Genomic DNA, 25,327 nt, shown 5'->3' with positions numbered 1-25,327 from the left:
TAAACTTACTTAAGTTTAGAAAATGCCTGTGTATTTTATTTCTTTGAAAAAAAAATAGCTAGAACAGACCCAAAGTAGATTTGGCCATGTATCAGAACTCACTTATCATTGTCTCCATGCAGGCTAATATTCTGCTAGAATTCTCCCTAAGGACTCCCTTTTGCTCACTGATGGGAAAAGGGGGGGGTGTCATTTTAACTTAGAACACATATTTTCATCATTTAATCATTTTGCTGGTGGGAATAAATTTAAAGTTATCCAACTGGATGTGTCATTTACAGGAACATTACTGAGTACCAAAAGATTTATTCAAATATTTAATTGGAAGGAACTACATCTGGAATAAGTTTTATTGGAATTCTTATAAAAAGGAAAGTAAATCCATTAGAATTAATATCATAAACAGTCAACTTTATCTGGAACCAGAAACATTAGTGAAATGGAGCCTAGGAATCCTAACCCTTCTTCTCTGTAAAAAAGCCAGTCGCTTTCCAATTTATGTGGCAATTATTCTTTATTGCTTTAGGTAGAGCTTTGTTTTCATCTAATGGTTTAGAGACAGATCACTCAGGCCACCCCATTTGTTTCTTTGCCCCCTTTCTCTTTAAAGAACAAGCAAAAAGAACGCAGTAAGAGGCATCTGCCTGTCTTCAAAACACTTGAAAAATCCTGCGAAGATCAGAAAGTCAGCAGAAACTCGCTGCAGTGAGGCCAGTAGTAACTACACGAATTAAGAGACAGCTAGTGTTCTCCTTAGATGTCAACGTAGATGCCATTGATCAAATAATCAAGCCTCGAGTAACGTTTTCTGCGGAGGGATTCTAGGAGCATTCTGCCCAAGAGGGCCAGGCCTATGGCAAGAAAGAGGACCCCGAAGAGCACAGTCCCAATCAGGAGCCACTGCTCAACGGCAAAGCCTTGCTGGCTTCCTGGAGCATTGCTCAGGGAGGGGTCGCCTGGACTGGCCTTCCCATTCTCCTGGGAAGCTGTCTTATTTGTGGCAGGAGAATCCACATTTGACAAAGGAAATGTAACAGAGGCCCCGGCATCCTCCGCACTCCAAGTCAGATTGGCGATGTCTCGAAAGGGCACTGCGGCGAGTGGGCGTCGCGAGTCCGTGGATGCCCTAGAGAGGGAAGTCGAAGCCGCAGTTGTGGTCGTGCTAGTGATCGTGGCTAGGGTTGGGGTGGAGGTGGCTCTCTGAGGCTGCCAAGTCAGAGATGGCATCACTGCCGTGTTGGTGGCAGGGAGGGATGCGGAGAGAGACTTCGGAGTGGCCAGGATGGTGTGCAGAGAAGACACCGCCATCGTAGAGGGGAACGCCATCACATTTTCAGGCAGCAGATTAGCTATTGCTGGTCCTGAGGAAGACTGTGACGTCTGAGAGTGGCCTTCTTCTTTATAATCAGATGACGGTGGGCTCTCCGGATCAATCTTGAGTAGTTTCTCCAAGTGATCCGAGGATCCAGACGTCTGAGAAAATGAATCTCTCCATAAGACCGTGGGCTCTGAGTCATGGGCTGGAGGCTGGCGAGTGGGAGTGATGGCATGGGAAGATCCGCCAGGGAAGATGGAGTTTTCCTGAGCTACCCCTGGGCTTGGCAAATCAGTTCTGGCCAAAGATGGGAAACCTGAAAATGGAAAGAAAATAATAGGAAGACTTCGACATTTTCATATGAAAGGAGGACAGAAGAGACAAATGTTATCAGCTTATTCAATAAGACCTCAGACTGTTGCTACCTGATATTTCATGGTATGTGCATGGGAGCTAAGTCACTTCAGTCGTACCCGACTCTTTTTGACCCTATGGATTGTAGCCCATCAGGCTCCTCTGTCCATGGGATTCTCCAGGCAAGAATACTGGGGTGAATTGCCATGCCCTCTTCCAGGTGATCTTTCAGATCCAGGGATCAAACCTGAGGCTCCTGCATTGCAGGTGGATTCTTTACCAACGAGCCGTCAGGGAAGCCCAATATTTCATGGTGCAAGGACCTGGCCTCTCCTGCAGAAGCTCTGGTTTATTTCTAGAGTGATGGCACACAGGTTTATTTCTAAAGTGATGGCACCTTCCTTCTAGAGGAAGGAGGAGGTAGGAGGGGCCAGCAAAGATGCTAAGAGGAGTTCAGTGGTGGCAGCAAGGGCTTCCCAGGCGGCACAGTGGTAAAGAATCTGCCTGCAATTCAGGAGACAGGGGTTCAATCTCTGGGTCGGGAAGATCCCCTGGAGGAGGAAATACCAACCCACTCCAGTATTCATGCTTGGATCTTAGTTCTCCGATCAGGAATGGAACCCATGCCCTTAAGTGTGGAGTCTTGATCACTGGACCACCAGGGAAGTCCCCTCCTTTTGACTCTTGAAGATTAAAATTCTATAGCCAGTATCTCAGGTTCTGAAGACCATGGACCAGTATTTGAAGTCATGCTGGCCACGTGGCTGACATAAAAAGCAGACAATCACAGTCCCAACTCCTGCACAGGAGGAACTAGCCTCAGATGCTCCTCCTGCTTGAGAAAGGTTAGAATTTTGCTCTTTGTCACACATGCTGTTTATGACAACTCGAACTGAAAAGGCCAGTTAAAGCAATCTGGGGCAGGGAAAGGCCAGTTGAATTGCACCATATCATTCTGTACTGAGGACTTCCCAGGTGGCACCAGTGATAAAGAACTCGCCTGCCATTGGAGGAGACATAAGAGACTTGGGTTCCTGGGTTGGGAAGATCCCCTGGAGGAAGGCATGGCAACCCACTCCAGTATTCTTGCCTAGAGAATTCCATGGATAGAGAAGCCTGGCGGGCTACATTCCATAGGGTTGCAAAGACGTGCACACAACAGGGGCAACTTAGCATGTGCTCACTCTGCTACTGGGCTAATCGTTACACTTCAGTAAGAACTGCAGAAACACAAGGAAGGAAGCAAAGGAACTTTCTAGAATTCACTGGTTCATTCTCCTCTGTTCTCTTTTCCCTCTTCTATTTCAACTCCCCTCAATGCTGCTGCTTCTGCTGCTAAGTCGCTTCAGTCGTATTTGACTCTGTGCGACCCCATGGACAGCAGCCCACCAGGCTCCCCTGTCCCTGGGATTCTCCAGGCAAGAACACTGGAGTGGGTTGCCATTTCCTTCTTCAGTGCATGAAAGTGAAAAGCGAAAGTGAAGTCGCTCAGTTGTGTCCAACTCCCAGCGACCCCATGGACTGCAGCCTACCAGGCTCCTCCGTCCATGGGATTTTCCAGGCAAGAGTACTAGAGTGGGGTGCCATTGCCTTCTCCACTCCCCTCAATACCAATTCTAAACCAGCCCTCACTCTCCTCTCTCCTAACAAATAGATCCAGAGGCACATTCACACGTGTGACATCTTTGACTACTCTCTAAACGTCACACCACTTGAGGTCCTTTAGAACCGTCACTTATTAATCCATCTAGGACAGGGATCAGCAAATTATTGCCTGAGAGCCAGATCTAGCCTGCCATCTCTCTCGCTAATATTTTTTTTATGGATTTGCCTGTGCTGGGTCTTTAGTTGCAGCACTTGAACTCTTAGCTACAGCATGTTGGATCTAGTTCCCTGACAGTGATCAAACCCAGGCCCCCTGTTTTGGGATTGCAGAGTCTTAGCCACTGGACCACCAGAGAAGTCCCTGCCACCTCTCTTTATAAGGCTTGCAAGCTAAGAATGGCTTCTACATTCTGAAATGATTGAAAGAAAAAAAAGGATATTTTGTAACACATGAAAATTATATGAAATTTACATTTCAGTTTCCATAAATAATGTTTTATTGGCACACAAGCATGCTCATTTGTTTACATATTGTCTGTGGCTGTCTCTACTGCAAAGACAGAGGTGAGGATGTCTGACAGATTGCATATAGCCCACTAAGCCTAAAAGACTTGCCTGAAAAGCCTAAAACACTTATTATTTGGCCCCTGACAGAAAAAAGTTTGTGGGCACCTTCTCTAGGACCCTTTCAAATAGAATGCTGACACCTGAAATTCTTCCAACAGAGCTGAAGAAAAGAGCTTCTGCTGCAGGTGATATGACATTGGCAGGCACAGTGTCACCGTGAGATAAACAGCATCTGTATTTTTAGGCTGTGTCAGATATTTTTAAAAAGAGCAGGACTCATCACATTTCATTTTAAAATATATAAAAAAAGACTAAGTAAATGCTCTGTGATGTATGTGAACTCAGAAGTTAAGCCCATTGACAAGAATGACCAAAACAGCTGTTTCCTTTCTCAAGAATGCAAGGTTATAAATAAAACAAAGCGAGGGCTAGTCCCATTTCTTGATAAGATTCATCTATTGGCTAAGAGCCTAGAACTACGCTGGGATCCTCCACACCTGCTCCATTTACCTCACCCTCTGCTGTTTGCCATTGGGGTGTGGTATTTTCCCTCAGTCACATAGACATGAGCTACAGAAGGCACTGGGAAACAGCCCTGTGTACTCAGCCCCTCTTTTGAGTTTCATATGCAAGCGACTTCACTAGATAAAACAATTTAAGTATTGACTATTAACTTGGAGACCAGCTGAGCCAACAGACTCTCAATTTATTCTATTTCTGAATTCCCCTATTCTAGTCTATTCTAGTCCTTGGTGGCATGACAGACCACCAAGCTGCAAAAACAAACTGAAATTAAATAATGTCCAGCTGCAATGGTTTTACAGAATGAACAGAGCGCACTATCATCTTTCGAACTTTTGGTCTGTAAATATTAGTCAATCCCAGGAAACTGAGTTCATCTCTAAACAAACCGCCAAAAATATCTACTGGATTTCACTCTAACCGGGAGGCAGACAATTCATTTTTATGGGGTAATCTCAATCCAGCAACATGGGCAGATTCAGAAATAGTAATACAAACACAATGTGTAAATATCTGTGAATACAGACAGGACACCAAGTCTGGGGTAGGTGAGTTTGCCCCTAGGTATCAACCTGCTCTGGGCTGGTGGTGCCCCCTGGTGGCTGCCACAGGAACTGTTGGATTCTAATTTCACTTCATTACCTTCACACTGCTGGCTCTTACTCCTTGGAAGAAAAGTTATGACCAACCTAGACAGCATATTGAAAAGCAGAGACATTACTTTGCAAACAAAGGTCCGTCTAGTCAAGGCTATGGTTTTTCCTGTGGTCATGTATGGATATGAGAGTTGGACTGTGAAGAAAGCTGAGCACCGAAGAATTAATGCTTTTGAACTGTGGTGTTGGAGAAGATTCTTGAGAGTTCCTTGGACTGCAAGGAGATCCAACCAGTCCATTCTGAAGGAGATCAGCCCTGGGATCTCTTTGGAAGGAATGATGCTAAAGCTGAAACTCCAGTACTTTGGCCACCTCATGCGAAGAGTTGACTCATTGGAAAAAACTCTGACGCTGGGAGGGATTGGGGGCAGGAGGAGAAGGGGATGACAGGGGATGAGATGGCTGGATGGCATCACCAACTCGATGGACGTGAGTGTGAGTGAACTCTGGGAGTTGGTGATGGACAGGGAGGCCTGGCGTGCTGCGATTCATGGGGTCTCAAAGAGTCGGACATGACTGAGCGACTGAACTGAATTGAACTGAACTGGTGGCTCAGGCGGTTAAGGGTTTGCCTACGATGTGGGAGACTGTGGGAGACCTGGGTCACACGAAGATCCCCTGGGGAAGGAAATGGCAACCCACTCCAGTACTCTTGCCTGGAAAATCCCATGGACACAGTCTGTAGGGTTGCAAAGAGTCTGACACGACTGAGCGACTTCACTTTCACCTTCAAAGTGAACTCACTCCAGTATGGCTTGAAAAATCCCATGGACAGAGGGGCCTGGCAGGCTACAGTCCATGGTGTCCCAAGAGTTGGACATGACTTAACGACTAAACCACCACCACCACCTTCACACTGGCCCTTAAAAAAATGGTTTCTGCAAGAGCCAAGCTTTCCCTCCCACTTCCAGTGAAGAAAATCTTTACCACTGCTCTCTGTCTCTAACATAGGTATTATCAAAGCAACAACATGACAGAGGTATTATGAAAGTTATAAAATAAATTCGACTATCATGTCCATCATGATGCCCCAGCAACTATTAATATTTATGTATACCTTAAAACTAAAACTTTTTTTCATGTAACTTAAGAACAATTGGGTGTTTTTCACCTGAAATTTAGGTGACCTTTTACTTCTACATCTCAAACTTATTTTTTAATATCTGCATCATATTCCCTCGGGTGGATACATCATGTTTTACACCCTACCATTTCCTAGCATTTGGACATCTGAGCTGTAGAAACTTTTAAACCAATTTCCTTTAACAGTCACTCCCAAAGTGCTGCTTTCACTTTTAAAACTAATTACACAATAAAGAGTTTCACACCAATGCCTTTTTCTTTGATATAGATTTTATGGATCAATGATCAATGCAAACAAATAGGGGAAAACAATAGAATGGGAAAGACTAGCGATCTCTTCAAGAAAATTAGAGATACCAAGGGAACATTTCATGCAAAGATGGGCACAATAAAGGACAGAAATCGTATGGACCTAACAGAATCAGAAGATATTAAGAAGAGGTGGCAAGAATACACAGAAGAACTGTACAAAAAAGATCTTCACGACTACGACAATCACGATGGTGTGATCACTCACCTAGAGCCAGACATTCTGGAATGTGAAGTCAAGTGGGCCTTAGGAAGCATCACTACAAACAAAGCTAGTGGAGGTGATGGAATTCCAGTTGAGCTATTTCAGATCCTAAAAGATGCTGTGAAAGTGCTGCACTCAATATGCCAGCAAATTTGGAAAACTCAACAATGGCCACAGGACTGGAAAAGGTCAGTTTTCATTCCAATCCCAAAGAAAGGCAATGCCAAAGAATGTTCAAACTACCGCACAATTGCACTCATCTCACACACTAGCAAAGTAATGCTGAAAACTCTCCAAGCCAGGCTTCAACAGTACGTGAACTGTGAACTTCCAGATGTTCAAGCTGGTTTTAGAAAAGGCAGAGGGTAGAGGAACCAGAGATCAAACTGCCAACATCCATTGGATTATTGAAAAAGCAAGAGAGTTCCAGAAAAACATCTACTTCTGCTTTATTGACTATGCCAAAGCCTTTGATTGTGTGGATCACCACAAACTGTGGAAAAATCTGAAAGAGATTGGAATATCAGACCACCTTACCTGCCTCCTGAGAAATCTGTATGCAGGTCAAGAAGCAACAGACATGGAATATGGACATGGAACAACAGCCTGATTCTAAATCGGGAAAGGAGTACGTCAAGGCTGTATATTGTCACCCTGCTTATTTAACTTACATGCAGAGTACATCATGAGAAATGCTGGACTGGATGAAGCACAAGCTGGAATCAAGATTGCTGGGAGAAATATCAATAACCTCAGATATGCAGATGACACCACCCTTATGGCAGAAAGCAAAGAAAAACTAAACAGCCTTCTGATGAAAGTGAAAGAGGAGAGTGAAAAAGTTGGCTTAAAACTCAACATTCAGAAAACTAAGATAATGGCATCTGGTTCCATCACTTCATGTTAAATAGATGGGGAAACAATGGAAACAGTGACAGACTTTATGTTCTGGGACTCCAAAATCACTGCAGATGGTGACTGCAGCCATGAAATTAAAAGATGCTTACTCCTTGGAAGAAAAGCTATGATCAACCTAGACAGGATATTAAAAAGCAGAGACATTAGTTTGTGAACAAAGGTCCATCTAGTCAAAGCTATGGTTTTTCCAGTAGTCATGAACATATGTGAGAGTTGGACCATAAAGAAAGCTGAGTGCCAAAGAATTGATGTTTTTGCACTGTGGTGTTGGAGAAGACTTTTGAGAGTCCCTTGGACTGCAAGAAGATACAACCAGTCCATCCTAAAGGAAATCCATCCTGAATATTCATTGGAAGGACTGATGCTGAAATTGAAACTCCAATACTTTGGCCACTTGATGTGAAGAACTGACTCAGTGGAAAAGACCCTGATGCTGGGAAAGATTGAAGGTGGGAGGAGAAGGGAACAACAGACGATTAGATGGTTGGATGGCATCACTGACTTGATGGACATGAGTTTGCGCAAGCTCCGGGAGTTGGTGATGGACAGGGAGGCCTGGCATGCTGCAGTCCATGGGGTTGCAAAGAGTCGGACCCGACTGAGAAACTGAACTGAACTGAACTAAACTGATAGATATTATGGAAGTATAGAATTATTGGATTGCATTATAATTTCCAGAATATTTCATCATTTCTTTAATATTCTGCTTTAATCATGAAATAGATGAGAGAAAAGACACCCAGTGACAGCGGAAGAAAGGACACAATTAGGAAGAGGCAGTGAGAAGGGATCAGAGAGATGGATGTGATGGCCCAGCTTCCAACTGATGGGAGCTCTTGAAAGAGAAAAACCAACAATCCAATTAGTGTCTTGAGCCCTGCCACCTTTGGAAACTCAGAGCACGGTGTTCAGGTCCTGCTAAATACCATCCCTGGGTGTTCAACAGGCTCTGCAGTGTTCCAGGTGATGAAAAAAGAGGACCAGCTATATCCACACATTACTGCTGGTCCTGGTGTTTTCATTCAGGATTATACATAGACACGAAGAAGCCTAACAGTTAGGGGCAGCTGCCCTGGCCAGTGTGAAGCCCAGAAAGTGCAGGAGGCGACAAGACTCTTTCCATGCAAGGTAAGATCCTGGATGTTCTGAGAAACCTAATTTTTTCTGTTATCCTTTTTCACAACTATTGTGAAATACACTTCATACAACACACTACTTAAACCCTTTTTAGGAGAACAGTTCCATGGCATTGAGTATATTCACATGGTTGTACAACCATCACCCTTATCCACCTCCAGAGCAAAACTGAAACTCTGTACCTTATCTGCCAATCTTTTAGGACTTGGGCTTCTATCACTATGTAGGAAGAACTTACACAGGCAGTCTGTGCTTTATGCTCCTATTCAAAGGAATGTTGGATATATCAAGCTTTCTTAGTTCATGAACAAACTCAGACACAGCCTCATCCAGGGAACAAAGCAGGGTCAGTGTCCGGGCACCCTGGGCAGCACCATGCCCCAGAAAATCTTCATTGCACTCTCCCTCCAACCCCCAAACCGCTTCTCTTCAAATCTTCCCTAGTTCAGCAGACAGCACTACTGTCCAGCTAGATGCTCAAGTCAAGAACTACAACTCAGGGCTTCCTTGGTGGTCCAGTGGTAAAGAATTCGCCTGCCACTGCAGGGGACATGGGTTCGATCCCTGGTCCAGAAAGATCCCACATGCCAAGGAGCAACTAAGCCCGTGCATCATAGCTACTGAGCCTGCGCTCTAGAGCTCGGGAGCCACAGCTACTGAGACCGTATGCCCTAGGGCCTGTGCTCCACAACACGAGAAGCCACTGTGATTAGAAACCCGTGCATTGCAGCCAGAGAGTGGTCCCCACTTTCTGCAATGAGAGAAAACCCACACGCAGCAACGAAGACCCAGCACAGCCAAAAATAAGTAAATTAAAAGAAAAGAAGAACTAGGATTCAGCTTCACTCTTCTCTTTTCCTCATTCCCCACATCCACGCCAACCAGTAAGCCCTGCCGACACTACCTCTGAAATGGCCCGTAGTTTACTTCCCTCCATCTCCTCCACTGCCTCCCTGGTCCCCAAGGCCATGGCCTTCCTCTATGATCTTCATCCCACCTCCAAGCCAGCCTTCCCACTTGCCCTCTTGCTGATTCATGCTTGTCCATTCCGAATAGAGCAGTCAGGGTGAGTTCTGAGAAATCACCTTTAAAACAGCACGTTATGGAAGGGGGATGAACTGGGAGATTGGGATTAACATATACACACTATTGATATTATATATACTATATAGATAACTAACGAGAACCTACTGCAGAGCACAGGGAACTCTACTCAAAGCTCTGTGGTGATCTAAATGGGAAGGAAATCCAAAAAAGAAGCGATACATGTATACCTATAGCTGATACAGCAGAAAGTAACACAACATTGTAAAGCGACTACGTTTTTGTTTAGTCGCTAAGCCACGTCCAGCTCTTTGCAACCCTATGGACTGTAGCCCACCAGACTCCTCTGTCCATGGAATTCTACAGGCAAGAACACTGGAGAGGATGGCCCTTTACTTCTCCAAGGGATCTTCTCAACTCAGGGACTGAACCTGTGTCTCTTGCATTGGCAGGCGATTCTTGACCACTGAGCCACCAGGGAAGCCAAAGGAACTACACGCCAATAAAAATTAATCAAAACAAAACAAAAACCCAGCATGTTACATACCTCCTGAAAAACTCCCAATGGCCTCTACCAAGTTTGATGGGCTCGCCCCACTTTCCTTCCTTCTTGCATATCACTCTTTGCATGCTTCACTATGAGTCAGCCACTGAGATTGCAGTGTTTGAACAAACACTCCCAACCATTCTGCCTTAAGATACTGGATGAGGTTGTTTTCTCGGCCTGGAAGGTCTTCCCACTATTTTCTCACATCTGGCTCCTCAGTGTTCAGATCTCGGCTTAGGGGTTACAACTTCGCAGATGTGTCCCCTGATCACCTAATTGAGACGGTCCACTCAGTGATAATCTATTATGTTGTCTTAAATTAATTATTTGCTCTTGAGACTCTCTTTTTTTTTAATGGGAATTTTATGTTTTCAGTTTCTCTGCATTGAAAATATATTCTTATATAAAGGCCATGTTTCATTTTTTCATGATCACTGTTATTTTTTTAAATGGAGGATAACTGCTTTACAATGCTGTTAGCTTCTGCTGTACAACAGCTGTAAGTATCTATTGATATATATCCTTCTAGTTCAGCCTCCCTCCCACCCCACCCCAAGCCCACCCTTCTAGGTCATCACAGAGCACCAGGCTGAGCTCCTTGTGCTATACAGTCGCTTTCCACTAGCCATCTATTTCACTATTATTTTTTAATTTAAAATTTCTTCTTGAAGTATAGTTGATTTACTATGTTGTATGAATTTCTTCTGTACAGTAGAGTGATTAAATTTTGAATATAATACATTCTTTTTTATATTCTTTTAGCATACATTTTTATATTCATTTATATATACATTTTATATTCTTTATATATTTTTATATAAAACGTGAGAAGGAAATGGCAACCCACTCCAGTATTCTTGCCTGGAGAATCCCATGGACGGAGAAGCCTGGTGGGCTACAGTCCGCAGCGTCGCAAAGAGTCGGACACGACTGAGCGACTTAACTTTCACGTTCATAATCTTTTATACATTTTTATATTCTTTTATAATACATTCTTTTTTATATTCTTTACCATTATGATTTTTCTTAGGATACTAAATATAGTTCTCTGTGCTATACAGCAGGACTTTGCTCTTAAAACGGTTAAAGTAGTGCACTGTATATAGGACCTTATGCTGTGTATCCATTCTATGTACAATAGCTTACATGTGCTAGCCCCAGACTCCTACTCCATCCCTCTTCCAGAGCCATACTTCCTAGCAACCACAAGTCTGCTCTCTATGTCCGTGGTGACTCTATTTTTTTATTATTTATTTATTAAGGTTATTGTCTCTCTCTCCTAAAACATTAGTGCCAGAAGTGAGAACCTTGTTTTTTCATGTTTAATATCATATCTTTGTATCCTTAGGGTATTAAAAATGCTTGGCACATAAGAGATGCTAAGTAAAATTTGTTGCTTCTTGAATAAATGAAAAAAAGATAATATTGTTTCTACCTAAGGGTATAAGGATAAAAACTTTCTAAAACTTAAAGGAAACTTGAAAGCAATGCATCCTGAGAAATTAACAAGCCAAAGTCTCACCAAGACAGATCCAAACGATTATATTATTTTTACTTGTTATTTTCTGTATTCTGAGCAAATACATAATTTTCAAGTATAGAGACTGTATCTCCAATGCCTTGCACAAAACTTACATATGGCAGATTCTCAAGAGCTTCTTAAATGCGCTTCTTTTCAGGTCTGGATAACAAAATCCAGTAAGTCTGATTTCAGCGAATGTCATAATAAAATAGCTGTACCTAATAACAAATGGAATTTTATATACTGTATTTACACAGGTCTTAACTCTTTCAAAATAGTCACCCTGGAGACCTGTATACTTATTCCAGTGTTGCTGGCATAGTTTACAGAGGTGTTTCAAAATGTTTTCAAGAAAGGTCTGTGTGTCTTTTATCTTATGAACAGAAACAGAAACAAAACAAAATACTATCATTCATAAGTCTTTCACTGGGGCAAAGAAAAGATGTTTGGTTGAATCAACTGAAATTTAAATCATGAGATTTTTCTGATGTGCCTCTGTATTTGTGATCCCCTTTGGTAGTTTTTTTTCAACTCCTTGGTAGAAAACCTAAGTGAACCATATCCTTAAATAATTCCAATCACAAAAGACAAAGAACAAGGTTCTTATTACCTCGAATTATCCTGTAACTCATAAGTCCCTTTGCTGGTTTCAGGGGACAGGCTTCCTCACTGGGACAGAAGAACAGGTAGCAGTTGGGTAGTTTAAATTTTTTTTGAGTGTCGAAGATCATCAGGTTACATGCTTTGTCCCCTGTAAGGAAAGGTTTCACAAGTAACTATTTTGATACAGGATTTTCCAAAGAGTATGGAGAGCAGGAAAACTTCATTTATTCTGGTAGCCAACACAAAACCCTTTTTGTTTGCTGCCTGCTGGCTGCTGAGTCATTTCCTTTTCCTTAGTTTAGTCACGGAAAGCAATTTTTAAAGACCTTGGGTTTAAAACTCTGAATGAAGGTAACTTTGGCAAAGCATATTAAATTTTTTTTTTAATTAAAAAATTTTTTGTGGCTGCGCAGCATATGAGATCTTAGTTTCCCAACCAGAGATCGAATCCCTGCCTCCTACATTTGAAGCTCAGTCAATCACTTGGCTACCAGAGAAGTCCTGGCAAACTACATTTTTTTTTAATTATGAAAGTACAGTAACACATTAACAGGAGACTTGGAAAATACAGAACACAGTTACATATAGTTCTACTATATACAATTATGTTTTTAAATAGATAAAGATTTTTAGTTGGAGTTTCAATATCAGGCTCTCAAAAATTAATAGAAGAGACAGACAGAACAGTAGAAGGATACAGTAGACTTGAAAAAAAAACCCAATTCAACCTAATAAAGATTTATACAGTTTTCACACAATAGCAGGATACAAAGTCCTATTCAAGTTTCCATAGACTATAAACCAGGAGACACTGGAACATATCCAGGGACATAAAACAAGGTGCAAAAACTTCATGGTCTAAACGTGTTGAAATCATATAGAATCTGTTCTCTTGTCACTGTGGAATGATGTTAGAAATCAATATCAAAAGATATTTGAAAATAAGACACATTTTCAAGTGTAATGTGATATTTACCAATTGAGATCATCACCATAGTAAAAGATGCTGGCAAAACCCATTTTTAAAAGTACATTTAATTCTTTAGAAAGAAGCCGTCCATTTGCCAAAATATTTATCAAAATATACATAGAAATACTGACTCTACAATTCAGTACTGAGTTGGACTTCAGGGAATGGATATAATCCTAATGATTTCACAAGTCTCTTGCATCCTGAAGGCATCTTAGATGCCTATGAAGCCATCAGTTCTGGTTTTCTTGAGGCGGGTAGAAACAGTAAATTTAGCCTTATATATATAATGCCTCCTTCCAATGAATGAAGCTGCAAAGCTTTACTTTTATCAGTACCATTCTTCTTTTGGGTCTTCGAATTTCCGCTCTTTGTTATCATTTTTGTTTGTCTCCCAATCAGGCAGAGGTCAGAGATCACCCTTGATTCCCTCAATGGGAAATCAGACTGAGTTCGCTTCTACAGGGGTTTTTATCCTGTCGTCTCTCCACTACCCAGATAACAAGAAAGGCACTCCAGTTCCTCTGACTTTTCTTCGCCCCGCAGTGTGATAATCCTGCAGTACCATTTACGGTGTCACTTGGGTAAAGGAGAGGGTCCGTAGGGTCCACCTTGTGCACACACTTTGTGTCCTTTGAGTCTGTGGGCATTTTTCTAGAGTCTGTGGCTATGGGCAAATTATCAAAGTGTTTTTTTGAGCCCCAAACAGTTAAAAACCAATGCTTGGTAAAAGAAGGAAAAGTTGGAGATCCATTAACTGAGACCCACAGTTACCTCTGCTTAGGCCATGGCAACCTACTCCAGTATCCTTGCCTGGAGAAACCCATGGACTGAGGAGCTCGGGGGGCTACAGCCCATGAGGTCACAAAGAGTTGGATATGACTGAGCAACTGAGCATGCACGCATGCGCAGTAAAGCAGCAACAGCGTTTTTGCTTGTAGAGCAAAGCCGTAAACTCTAATTTCTTACTGAACACCCCTCAAGGAACTGAAGAGAAAGGCCAGGTGTCCAGTGTGGCCAAAAAACGCCCACGTGGCATTCAGTCCTATTTGCAAGCTCTGTTTCTATTTCACATAAATGTTGGTGTCAACATTTAGAGAAAAACTAGAAGTTTAAATGAGAGCTCTATCCATTACTTCTCCATAAAGAGTGTCCAAAAGCATGCTTGTCAATTTGAGATCACTGAAGGATTTGTTTCCTCCTGACAGCAAATATAGGTGCCTTCCAGGTGGCGAAGTAGTAAAGAACCCACCTGCCAATGCAGGACACAAGAGATGCAGGTTTGATCCCGGGGTGGGGAAGATCCCCTGGAGGAGGAAATGGCAACTCACTCCAGTATTCTTGCCTGGGAAATCCCATGGACAGAGGAGCCTGGTGGGCTACAGTCCATGGGCTCGCAAAACAGTCGGGTACAACTGAGCAACTGAACAGGCATGCATGACAGCAAATATATGGTGTTCTTGCTACGTGAATTCTCTAGTTCTCTAACACCAATGGGGTGTCTTACAATTCAACTCGATTCTGATACTAATTGCCTGGAGTGTCAGACCCCACAGGTCTAAGGCTCAGTCCCCAAAGACTGTTCCCACTCAGACGCCAGTCACAAAGCACAGTCACAAGACGCCCCAGGTCACTCACACAAACGCCCAACTAGGCTACCACCTCCCATCCCAGGCTCAATAATTTGCTAGGACTACTCACAGAACTGAGGAAAATGCAGTACTTACTGTTACACTTTATCATAAAGGATACAAATGAACAGCCAGATGAAGAGGTACACAGGGTGAGGTCTGGGAGGGTCCCAAGTGCAGGAACCTCCATCCCTGGTGGGGCTGGGGTGCCTCTAGACACATGGCTGTGTTTACCAACTTGGAAGCTCCCCGAACTCACCATTTAGGGGTTTTCATGGCAGTTTTATTATGTAGGCAAAATGATTAAGTCATTGGCCATTGTGACTGAATTCAGTCTCCACCCCACTTCCCTTACCTGGAGGTGGGTGGGAAGACTGAAAGTTTCAAGTTTCTAAGCAAAGCTTGGTCTTTCTGGTGACTAGCAACCCTCCCAAAGCTATCTGTGCTGGGCTTAGTCGCTTCAGTCGTGTCCAACTCTTTGTGACCCCATGGACTCTAGCCTGCCAGGCTCCTCTGTCCATGGAATTCTCCAGGCAAGAATACTGGAGTGGGTTGCCATTCCCTTTTCCAGTGGACCTTCCCAACCCAGGGATCGAACTTGCATCTATTACGTCTCTGGTACGTGGGTTCTTTACCACTAGAACCACCTAGGAATCCCATCTATCTAGGACCCCACTAAGAGGCACCTCATTAGCATAAGCTCAGGTATGGTGGAATGGGGCTCATTATGAATAACAGAAGAAGCTCCTTTGCTCAGGGAATTGCTAGGGTTTTAGGAGCTCTATGCCAGGAATCAGGGACAAAGACTAGAAATAAATATGCAAAATTTGTGTCCTTCAATTTCATGTCCATATATATTTATAGTACCATACCACAATCATTATAGAATGAAAAGGAAATAAAGATCTAAGAGAAAGCATATGATTTTATTGGTTGATAAATCAAGTAAGGATCATGAGTCCAGTGTTCACTAGCTCTCCTAGGTTCTTTGACAATGGGCCTTTTCCATCTTATTAATGGTTTATCTCCAGCACGTAGCAAGCCATTAGATGCTCAATAAATTTAGGTGTTTTTTTTGTTTTTTTCATTTAGGGAATTAGGACAGGATCATAAGGAACTAAAAAATGATCATTGTTTTCACTTAGATATATATTTCTGTTTTCGGGTCATATGTTTGGACCCTGAAATGTTCAAGGACGTGGTTCAAGCCTGTGGGCCTCAGTTTTCTTTTGTGTATTGCAAATGGGTCACTCCAAGCCCCTTCCCGTGCCTCTTTGAGTCCTAGAAGCCGCAATGAGTGGCCTCCTGACTCACCTATGCCACCAGCTCCAGGAAAGGGAGGGGAAATGGAAATTTTGTGCTTCCACTTAAAATGCAAATGCTGATTTTCCTATGAGATGATTTAAAAATTTTACTTTTTGTCTCAATTCCCTTTCTGTTTAAATGTTCTTTCTTTTTAAAAAATTGTTCATTTATTATTTTTATTATTATTATTTTGGAATACAGTGTGACTTTAATTTTATTTAGTCATCGGCTGTGCTGTGTCTTTGCTGCTGCTCGCAGGTTTTCTCTAGTTGCGGCGAGTGGGAGCTACTCTCTAGCTAAGGTCTCACGGGTTTCTCATTGTGGTGGTTTCTCTTGTGGAGCACGGGCTCTAGAGCGTGTGGGCTTCAGTAGTTGCCGTGCCCAGGCTCAGTAATCGCAGCCTGTGGGCCCTAGTGCATGGGTTTCACTGCTCCAGGGCATGTGGCATCTTCCCAGACCAGGGATTGAACCCATGTCCCCTGCATTAGCAGGCTGATTCTCACTGGATCATGGGGAAAGTCCCTAAACGTTCTTTCTAAAGTCACACTGGGGTTTCCCCAGTGCCTTAGCAGTAGAGGATCTGCCAGTGCAGAATACATGGGTTGGATCCCTGGTCCAGGAAGATCCCACATACCATGAAGCAACTAAGTTCGTGTGCCACATCTATTGAGCCTGTGCTCTATGCTCTAGAGCCTGGACACCGCAACTACTAAGTCCACGTGCCCCAAGTACTGAGGCCTGTGGACCCTAGAGGCCAGGCTCAGCAGCAAGAGAAGACACCACAAAGAGAAGCCCATGCACCAAAACTAGCGAGTAGCCCCCACTCACCTAGAGAAAAGCCCAAGGAGCAGTGAAGACCCAGCACAGTCAATAAATAAACAAATAAAACTAAAGTCACACTGTATTTCCAATATTCCATGATGATAGCCAAGCATTTAAACAGGATTTTTGGTTTTACTATCTTAGATGCCTGTTAGACACCAGTGGTTTTCAACCTTTTTCTACCCAGACACCTAATAATACATATACACTCAGAGGTAACTTTGACTCAGTTTAGGGGAGAGGAGAGCACAACGTGAAACATTCCCAAGTGACTGTGCCACCCATTTTTCTACTCCACTGAGAATCCCTAGTACAAACCATTCAGCCTCATTGACCAGGTACTCACATCAAAAAAACACATGGAATAAAGAGTCATCAAGGCATTGTTACTTACCTGATATATTTTTTGTTGAGCAGCAAGAATTAATGCAGTCCTGAGGAGTTAATGTATGTATGGGCTCATTGCCTCTGATTCCCTTGGAAAGAGACAGCTGGATGTCAATGACCACATCTTCAAGGCTCTCAGTGAGGCAGTTCTGACTGGTGGACAGTCTCAGTGTCAGGAAACAAATCATTACAAAAGTGTAAGTCAAGCTCCATCCTCCCCAGAAGAACATGTTAAATTTCAGCTTAGTCTTAGTCTTCAAAGGTCGGATAAACTCTCCCTCCTGCTTGAGTCTGCTTCAAGAAGATAGTACAGATGATGGAATCCTCTAGGACAAAGATAGGAAATCATCAATGAGTTTTGTTTCTTTGAATGAACCTAGAGAAGCTACATTTCATTTCCTTCAAATCAATGTAAATGACTCACAATTCATAGAAGGCCAGAAATAAACAAGTATCTTTTTAATTCATTTCACTTTTAATAGATTTGAGACAACCTTTCATTAAAAACTTGGCAAAAAGCTAGTAAGCACACACACATATATTGGTTTGGCCAAAAAGTGCATTGAGGTTTTTCTATAGGATCGTACAGGAAAACCCTAATGAACTATCTGGCCAACCCAATACTATCCTATTAATTATTAAAATCTGACAAATGTCTAAGAGGAGTAAAATATCATAGTAGTCTGCCTTTCAGTTTTAGAATCCTTCCTCTTCCTGCCTCTCCTAACAAGAGGGGAAGAGACATAAAATCTGCAGTCATTGATGAAGCAGTAAATGATCACTGATCATTGGTTTGGACATATTTTCTCTCTCAGTAATAACAATTAATATTTTAAATCACCTACTGAGTGGAAGGCAATGTGCTAAAATTTACATATATTATCCTAGTTAATTCTTACACCAGCTCTGCAAAAAACCTATTGTTTTTCTCATTTTACAGATGAGGAAACTGAGGCTGCCTTTTTTTTATTGCTGTCTGTAAGTATCACACCAGAGGCAGGTTAATGCTAATAATCTAATTCTAGGAATTAGCCCATCAGCAGGATGATCTAGCTTCATCTAGCTTAGTTGAAGGAAAGTGTAAGGGCAAGAGTTCTTTTTGACATCCCTAAAAACACAAAAGTCCTAGTACGTATTAATCCCAACTCCATTGGTGAGCTGGTTCTTCCAGGAAGGAAAAACAAAAGTTAAACTGGCAATGCTATACCAGAAACTACCCTCATTTCCAGAATACAAATTGTTCACTAATGATAGCCTAGGTCAGAATTACCAATTAAGTTTTATTTTTAGGTCATGAAGTCTTTGGTAACCTTTCCGTCATGCACCCTTTATTACTCTGGTAATGCTTAGGTTCTCTTCTGACATGTTTTAAAATGTATAAAAGACATGTTTTTAAATGTATAAAATGAAATATATAGGATTACAAAGGAAGATAGTCCTATTGAAATGTAATCATTGAAGAGTTTTTTTTTTTTTTTTAAGTGCCTTTACAAATCTGATGAAAGATACCAAGAATGACCTAAAGAAATTAAGAGATATTCCATGTTCATCAACAGCACTACTCAATATTGTTAGGATGTCAGTTCTTCCCAAGTTGGTCTACACATTCAATGCAATTTCAATCAAAATCCCAGTACATTATTTCATAGATCTTAACAAACCAATTTTTTAAACATTTATTTTATTTTTTTGCTGCACTGTGTGGCTTGTGAGATTTAGTTCCCCAACCAGGGATGGAATCCTAGCGCTTGGCTGTGAGAGCACAGAGTCCTAACTACTGGACCACCGGGGAATTCCCTCAACGAGCCAATCTTAAAGTTTACATGGAAATGCAGAAAGGCCCAGAACAGTCAAAACAACACTGAAGAAGAACAAAGCTGGAGGACTGACACTTCCTGACTTCAACACTTAACCATAAACCACCAGTAATCAAGGCAAGGTGCTATTGGCAAAAGAACAGACAAATAAATCAATGGGACAGAATAGTGAGCCCAGACATAGACCTGAACAAATACAGTCAACTGATCTTTGACAAAGGAGCACAGGGAATTCAACAGACAAAGGATTGTCTTCTCAAAAATGGTGCTGGACAATTGGACAAAAAAAAAAAAAGATCTAGCCACTGACCTTACGCCTTTCACAAAAATTAACTCAAAATGGATCACAGACCTAATTGTAAAATGCAAAGCTATAAAACTCCATGTAACATAGAATAAAGTCTCCGTGACCTTAGACTGGATGATGAGTTTCTAGATACAACACCAAAAGCACAATCTGTGAAAGAAAAAATTGGTAGGTTGGATTTCATTAAAATTAAAAACTTCTGCTCTGTGCAAGACACTGTTAAGAGAATGAACAGCTAAGCCACAGGCTAGGAGAAAGTATTTTCAAAACACATATTTGATAAATAACTGGTAGCTAAAATACACAAAGAACTCTTAAAACTTAACAAAAAGAAAACAAACAACCCAATTAAGAGTGGGCAAAAATCTGGACACCTCCCCAAAGAAGCATGTAAAAAGGTGCTCAATCTCACTGTCATTGGTGAATTGCAAATTAAAAGAACAAGGTGCAGGCTTTCCTAGTGGCTCAGTGGTAAAGAATCCACCTGCCAGTGCGGGAGACAAGGGTCCAATCTCTGTTCTGGGAAGACTCCACATGTTGTGGAGCAAATAAGACCATGCACCACAGCTACTGAGCTTGTGTTCTAGACCCACGAGCCACAACTACTGAAGCCCATGCACTCTAGAGCCTGCGCTCCACAACAAGAGAAGCCCCCTCAATGCGAAGCCCGCACACCACATCTGGAGAGTAGCCCTCATTCGCAGTAACTAGAGAAAACCTCGCACAGCAATGAAGACCCAGCACAACCAAAATATATAAATAAATAAAATTACTTTAAAAAAATAATGAGATGTCATGACACATTTACAAGAATGGCTAAAATTTAAAAAAAACGTTAATACTAAATCCTGACAAAAACCCACATACAAATATTTATAATAGTTTTTTTATAATTGCCAAAAAAAACTAGAAATAGCCAAGATGTCCCTTACTAGGTCAAGGGATAAGCAAATTGTGGTATATCCCTACAGTTGAATATTATTCAGCAGGAAATGAGTTATCAAGCCACAAAAAGAGGAACCTTAATTGTATATCATTTGGTGAAAGAAGGAAATGGCAACCCACTCCAGTATTCTTGCCTGGAAAATTCCATGGATAGAGGAGCCTGGTGGGCTACAGTCCATGGGGTCACAAAGAGTCAGACAGGACTGAGTGACTAACAATTTCACTTTAAGTGAAAGAAACTAGTATCTGACTCCAACTCTATGACATTCTGCAAAAGGCAAAACAACATTGACAGTAAAAGATCAGTCGTCTGGAGCAAAGGGTGGAGTACAAAGGATTTTGAAAGCAGTGAAACTATTTTATATGACTCTGTAATGATGAAAACATATCATTACATTTGTCAAAACCTATAGAGCTGTAAAATACAAGAGTGTACCCTAATATAAACAGGTAGACTTTAGTTAGTAAAAAAATCAATAGTTTAAAAAAAATATTATATGGTAACAAAGCACAATACTTCCCTTGCTAACTGTTATGTCTAACTTCCCAAAGCAGCAAAGTGAAAATAACACTGTTTCTTTATGTAAGCACATCACGTACATTATGTCATTTAATCCTTACATGAATTCTAGAAGCTAAATCCCATTAGCTCCACTTTCAGTTAAAAAAAAATAACTGTGTGATAAATGACAAGTGGTACATCTAATCATTGCCATAATTTTTTGAATGACCCATTTTAAAATTAATTTTTAATGGAGTATAATTGTTTTACAATGTTGTTCTAGTTTCTGCTGTACAATGAAGTGAATCATTTATAAGTGTACATATATCCCCTCCCTCTTGAGCCTCCTTCCCACCCCACCCCTCTAGATGATCACAGAGCACTGAGCTGAGCTCCCTGTACTGTAAAGCAGCTTCCCACTGGCTATCTATTTTACACAGGGTAGTATATATATGTCAATCTATTCTCCCAATTCGTCTCACATTCCCTTTCCCCCACTGTGTCTACATGTCGGCTCTCTACACCTGCATCTCTATTCCTGCCTTGCAGACAGGCTCGTCTGTACCATCTTTTTAGATTCCATACATATGTATTAATTCACATACGGTATTTTTTTCTCTCTGACTCATTCTGTATGACAGACTCTACCCAGGTCCATCCACATCGACACAAATGACCCAATTTCGTTCCATTTTATCACTGCCATAATTTTGAAGTAGTGTCGAATGTAATGATTTTGAGACATATTCAGTAAGGAATGCAATACAGAAATAAGTACCACTTCTGCCAGAGGCAAATCAGAGCTACCTTACCACTAATCCCACTGCGGCTTTTGCCTACACGTCTCTTAATGGAAATACGACACTGCATTTAGAGGTTAGCAAAATAAACTTTTCCACACAAGTTCACAGATTTTCTGAATGCTGTCCATGGACTCCCCCCGACCCCAGGGTAAGAATCCTGGCACAAGTTACCTCGTATGCTACCACACTTCGCAAATCTTTTCTAGTCACTGGAAGGAAAAAAAAAAAAACCAACAGAAACAAAAATAACAAAAACCAGACCAACACTTGGCTTTGAATGGATTCTAAGAGTCTGTCCTGAAGCTGCGGCAATGAAACGAAGTGTGACGTGGGATGCAGGAGGAAAGCTGGGTTTCTAGGACCAGCATCTTTTCTGTGCCTGCAAGCAGGAATGAAGAGCTTATCTCATTAACGATACCCGACCATTACTAGGTAAATTAATTCTTCCAATCCATTTATTATTTAGGCCTTGAAGGTCCAAAGAGGAATAGATTTTTAAATGTGGCATACACATGCAATAGAATATTATTCAGCTACAAAAAGGAATGAAATTCTAATACATGCTCCCTCCTGAAAACATTATGCTAACTGAAATAAAATGGATACAAAAGGACAAATGTGGAATGTGGGTACTTATACTAAGTATCTGGCTTCCCAAGTGGCTCAGATGGTAAAGAATCCACCTGCAACACAGGAGACCCAGGTTCAATCACTGCGTTGGGAAGATCCCCTGGAGAAGGGAATGGCAACCCACTCCTGTGTTCCTGCCTGGAGAACCCCACGGACAGAGAGCCTGGTAGGCTATAATCCATGGGGTGGCAAAGAATCGTACATGATGGAGGGATTGGGGGCAGGAGGAGAAGGGGACGACAGAGGATGAGATGGCTGGATGGCATCACTGACTCGATGGACGTGAGTCTGAGTGAACTCCGGGAGTTGGTGATGGACAGGGAGGCCTGGAGTGCTGCGATTCATGGGGTCGCAAAGAGTCGGACACGACTGAGCAACTGAAATGAACTGAAGGGACTACTAACACTAACGCACTAAGTATCTAGAAAAGGCAAAGTGATAGAGATAAAAAAGTAGAATTGAAGTTACCAGAGGTTGGTGGAGAAGGGAGGGGGAGCTATTGTTTAACAGGTACAGAGTTTCTGTTTGGGGGTGTCCCAGATACACTGAAAATGGATAGTTGTGGTTCGGGCTTGGGTTGGAAAAGAATTTCCAGACATGAGACAGAATGAGAGGGAAATAAAGTTTATTAGATTGGGAGATGCTGTTAGAACACCGGGCCAGCTCAAGGCAGAACCCATGTTGAACAGGGGTCCTTAGTCCACTTTTATACCCAGCATACAAGGAGTGGGATAGGGGTCTTGTGGATAGGGGTCATTTGCTGATTGGATGAGTCATGTATACAGGGTAGAGGGGAGAGTAAGGCAAATACCTTCTCCCTATGGGGTAGGAGGGGAGCCAGGTTATACTGCTCAGGAGGACCTGAAATCCATTAATAGTTATCATGGGGGAGGGAAGGACGATAAGGGTCTGGTTTTTCTGTTCCTGCATTCCAAGACCTCCTTGGTTTTTTTCTGCTCTTTCGTCCTTGGGTCACCACAGTAGTGATGGCTACCCCAAAATGGGAATGTACTTAAAGCCACTAAACTCTACCTTTAAAAATGATCAAAATGATACATTTTGTTACCTGTGAGAGAGTGAGTTAAAGTCACTCAGTACTCTCCAACTCTTTGCCATCCCATGGACTTTAACCTGCCAGGCTCCTCTGTCCATGGGATTCTCCAGGCAAGAATACTGAAGTGGGTTGCCATGACCTCCTCCAGGGATCTTCCTGACCCAGGGATCCAACCCAGGTCTCCTGCATTGCTGGAGGTTCTTTACTGTCTGAGCTACCAGGGAAGCCCTTGTTATGTGTATTTTACCACAATAAAAAGATCAAAACAAGCATATAATTAAACAAAAATAAGGTTCAAAGTGAAGTTGAATTCTGTTGAAAACCAGTGGGAAAGGGATACAGGTGAGGAGAAGACGCACCTGAGCTTTCATACCTGCTGAGCAGAGTCATGGGATCTTACCAGCAATCACTCGGTCAAATATTGTAAATCATTTTTTCTCATGGCATAATCTAACTTAATTTATCAAAGTGTTTATAACTGCACCACACACACACCTTACAGAGTATTAAACAATTAGCAGGTTGGATGAATACAGGAGACAAGGCATACAAGAGAACAAGGGGAATTTGCCCTTTCCTTGAGGAAGTGTACGGGGCTCACGAAATGACTCTTCTGCCGCAGCAGCTGGCTTGCCCGGAGACCCCCTCGAGGATACAGGGGTCACCAGCATCCGCTCAGCCCCTCCCCGCTCCAGCCCGGTGGTCCGAGCTCTGGGAGGGGCGGGGGAGCCTCGCTCCGGGAAAGGTGGTCAGGTGGTGATGCAGTCCGCGGGGGCTGGGGGCGGGGGAACGATGGAGAAGAGCCTTTACCTGGCAACGGGAGGCCGAGGTCCTGCTGCCCTCCACCTTCAGGGCAGCCCCGCACGTTCCGGGAAGCAGCGGCAGGTCTGCGAGGGGCTCCGGGGCTCCGCAGCTCCCGCTTAGCCTCGGGTTTGTGGTTCCCGAGTTCCTGCTTCCGTTGCGGCGGCCGAAAGTTTGCCGGAGGGGGAAGGGCACGTTCCCGCCCTGCAACCCGGAGCTGCTTCCCAGCAACCTGGAAAGGTCCCCTGGGCACCACGGAAAGCCGGGAGCCCCTCCCACACCTCCCCACTCACCCATCGATGCCCGGGGTCAAGGCTGTGCGTGCAGCCAGGACGAGGGGGCTCAACCCTGGTGTATGTTTGAGGGTCTGCATCTTCGGATTCCCTGAGAACAGGGCAAATAACCCATGATGGAAGTCAAGCAGTACAAAATATACATCATCAAACGTACCTCCTTTGATTGCACTTGGCAGATTTTGCATTAAAAAAAAACAACAACTGAAGGTTTTTGGCAATCTTCCCTGGAGTGAGTCTATTGGTGCCATGTTTCCCACAGTATCTATCTCTGTGTCACCTTTTGGTGATTCTCCCAATAGTTAAAACTTTTTCATTATTATGTTTATTAGGATTGTGATTTGTCATCAGTGATCTTTGATGTTACTGCTATGACTTGCTAAATGTTATGATGATTGTTATTGTTTAGTCAATAAATCCTGTCTGACTCTTGCAACCCTGTGACTGTAGCCCACCAGGCTTCTCTGTCCATGGGATTCTCCAGGCAAGAGTGCTGGAGTGGACTGCTGTTTCCTTCTTCAGGGGATCTTCCTGACCCTGGGATGGAACCCACATCTCCTGCATTGGCAGATAGATTCTTTACCACTGAGTCACTAGGAAAGCCCAAAGGTTATGATGATAGCTAGCATATTTTTAGCAATATTTTAACATTAATGGATGTATATTTTTAGAT

At 42.6% G+C, this 25,327-nt stretch overlaps 1 protein-coding gene across 2 annotated transcripts; it reads right to left on the bottom strand.

The window, feature by feature from the left end:
- Positions 1-495: 495 nt before the first annotated feature.
- Positions 496-24,525, bottom strand: MANSC1 (MANSC domain containing 1). Of its 2 annotated transcripts, none has more exons than XM_086401979.1 (4): positions 24,371-24,525; positions 17,510-17,828; positions 12,395-12,535; positions 496-1,631 (listed from the first exon to the last, which is right to left on the bottom strand). In XM_086401979.1, the coding sequence occupies exons 2-4, from the start codon at positions 17,730-17,732 to the stop codon at positions 754-756; spliced, it is 1,242 nt and encodes a 413-aa protein (XP_086258105.1). In that variant the 5' UTR covers positions 17,733-17,828; positions 24,371-24,525; the 3' UTR covers positions 496-753. The 2 variants fall into 2 exon arrangements, with proteins under 2 accessions (XP_086258105.1, XP_086258106.1); XM_086401980.1 differs by lacking the exon at positions 24,371-24,525 and adding an exon at positions 24,056-24,170.
- Between the last annotated feature and the right edge of the window lie 802 nt (positions 24,526-25,327).

This window comes from Bos grunniens, chromosome 5, assembly GCF_055505025.1.
Source record: "Bos grunniens cultivar Pamir isolate PY7600 chromosome 5, Bosgru_T2T1.0, whole genome shotgun sequence".
Lineage (NCBI taxonomy): Eukaryota > Metazoa > Chordata > Mammalia > Artiodactyla > Bovidae > Bos > Bos grunniens.
Note: the sequence above shows the minus strand (reverse complement) of the source record. Positions and strands in the feature narration are given on the sequence as shown.

Coding starts and splice junctions, on each gene's coding strand:
- MANSC1 (XM_086401979.1), bottom strand. CDS start 17,732: ATGTTCTTCTGGGGAGGATGGAGCTTGACTTACACTTTTGTAATGATT. Junction 12,536..17,509: donor CTCAACAAAAAATATATCAG/GTAAGTAACAAT, acceptor CTTTCCTTACAG/GGGACAAAGCATGTAACCTG. Junction 1,632..12,394: donor GAGTTACAGGATAATTCGAG/GTAATAAGAACC, acceptor TTCCATTTTCAG/GTTTCCCATCTTTGGCCAGA.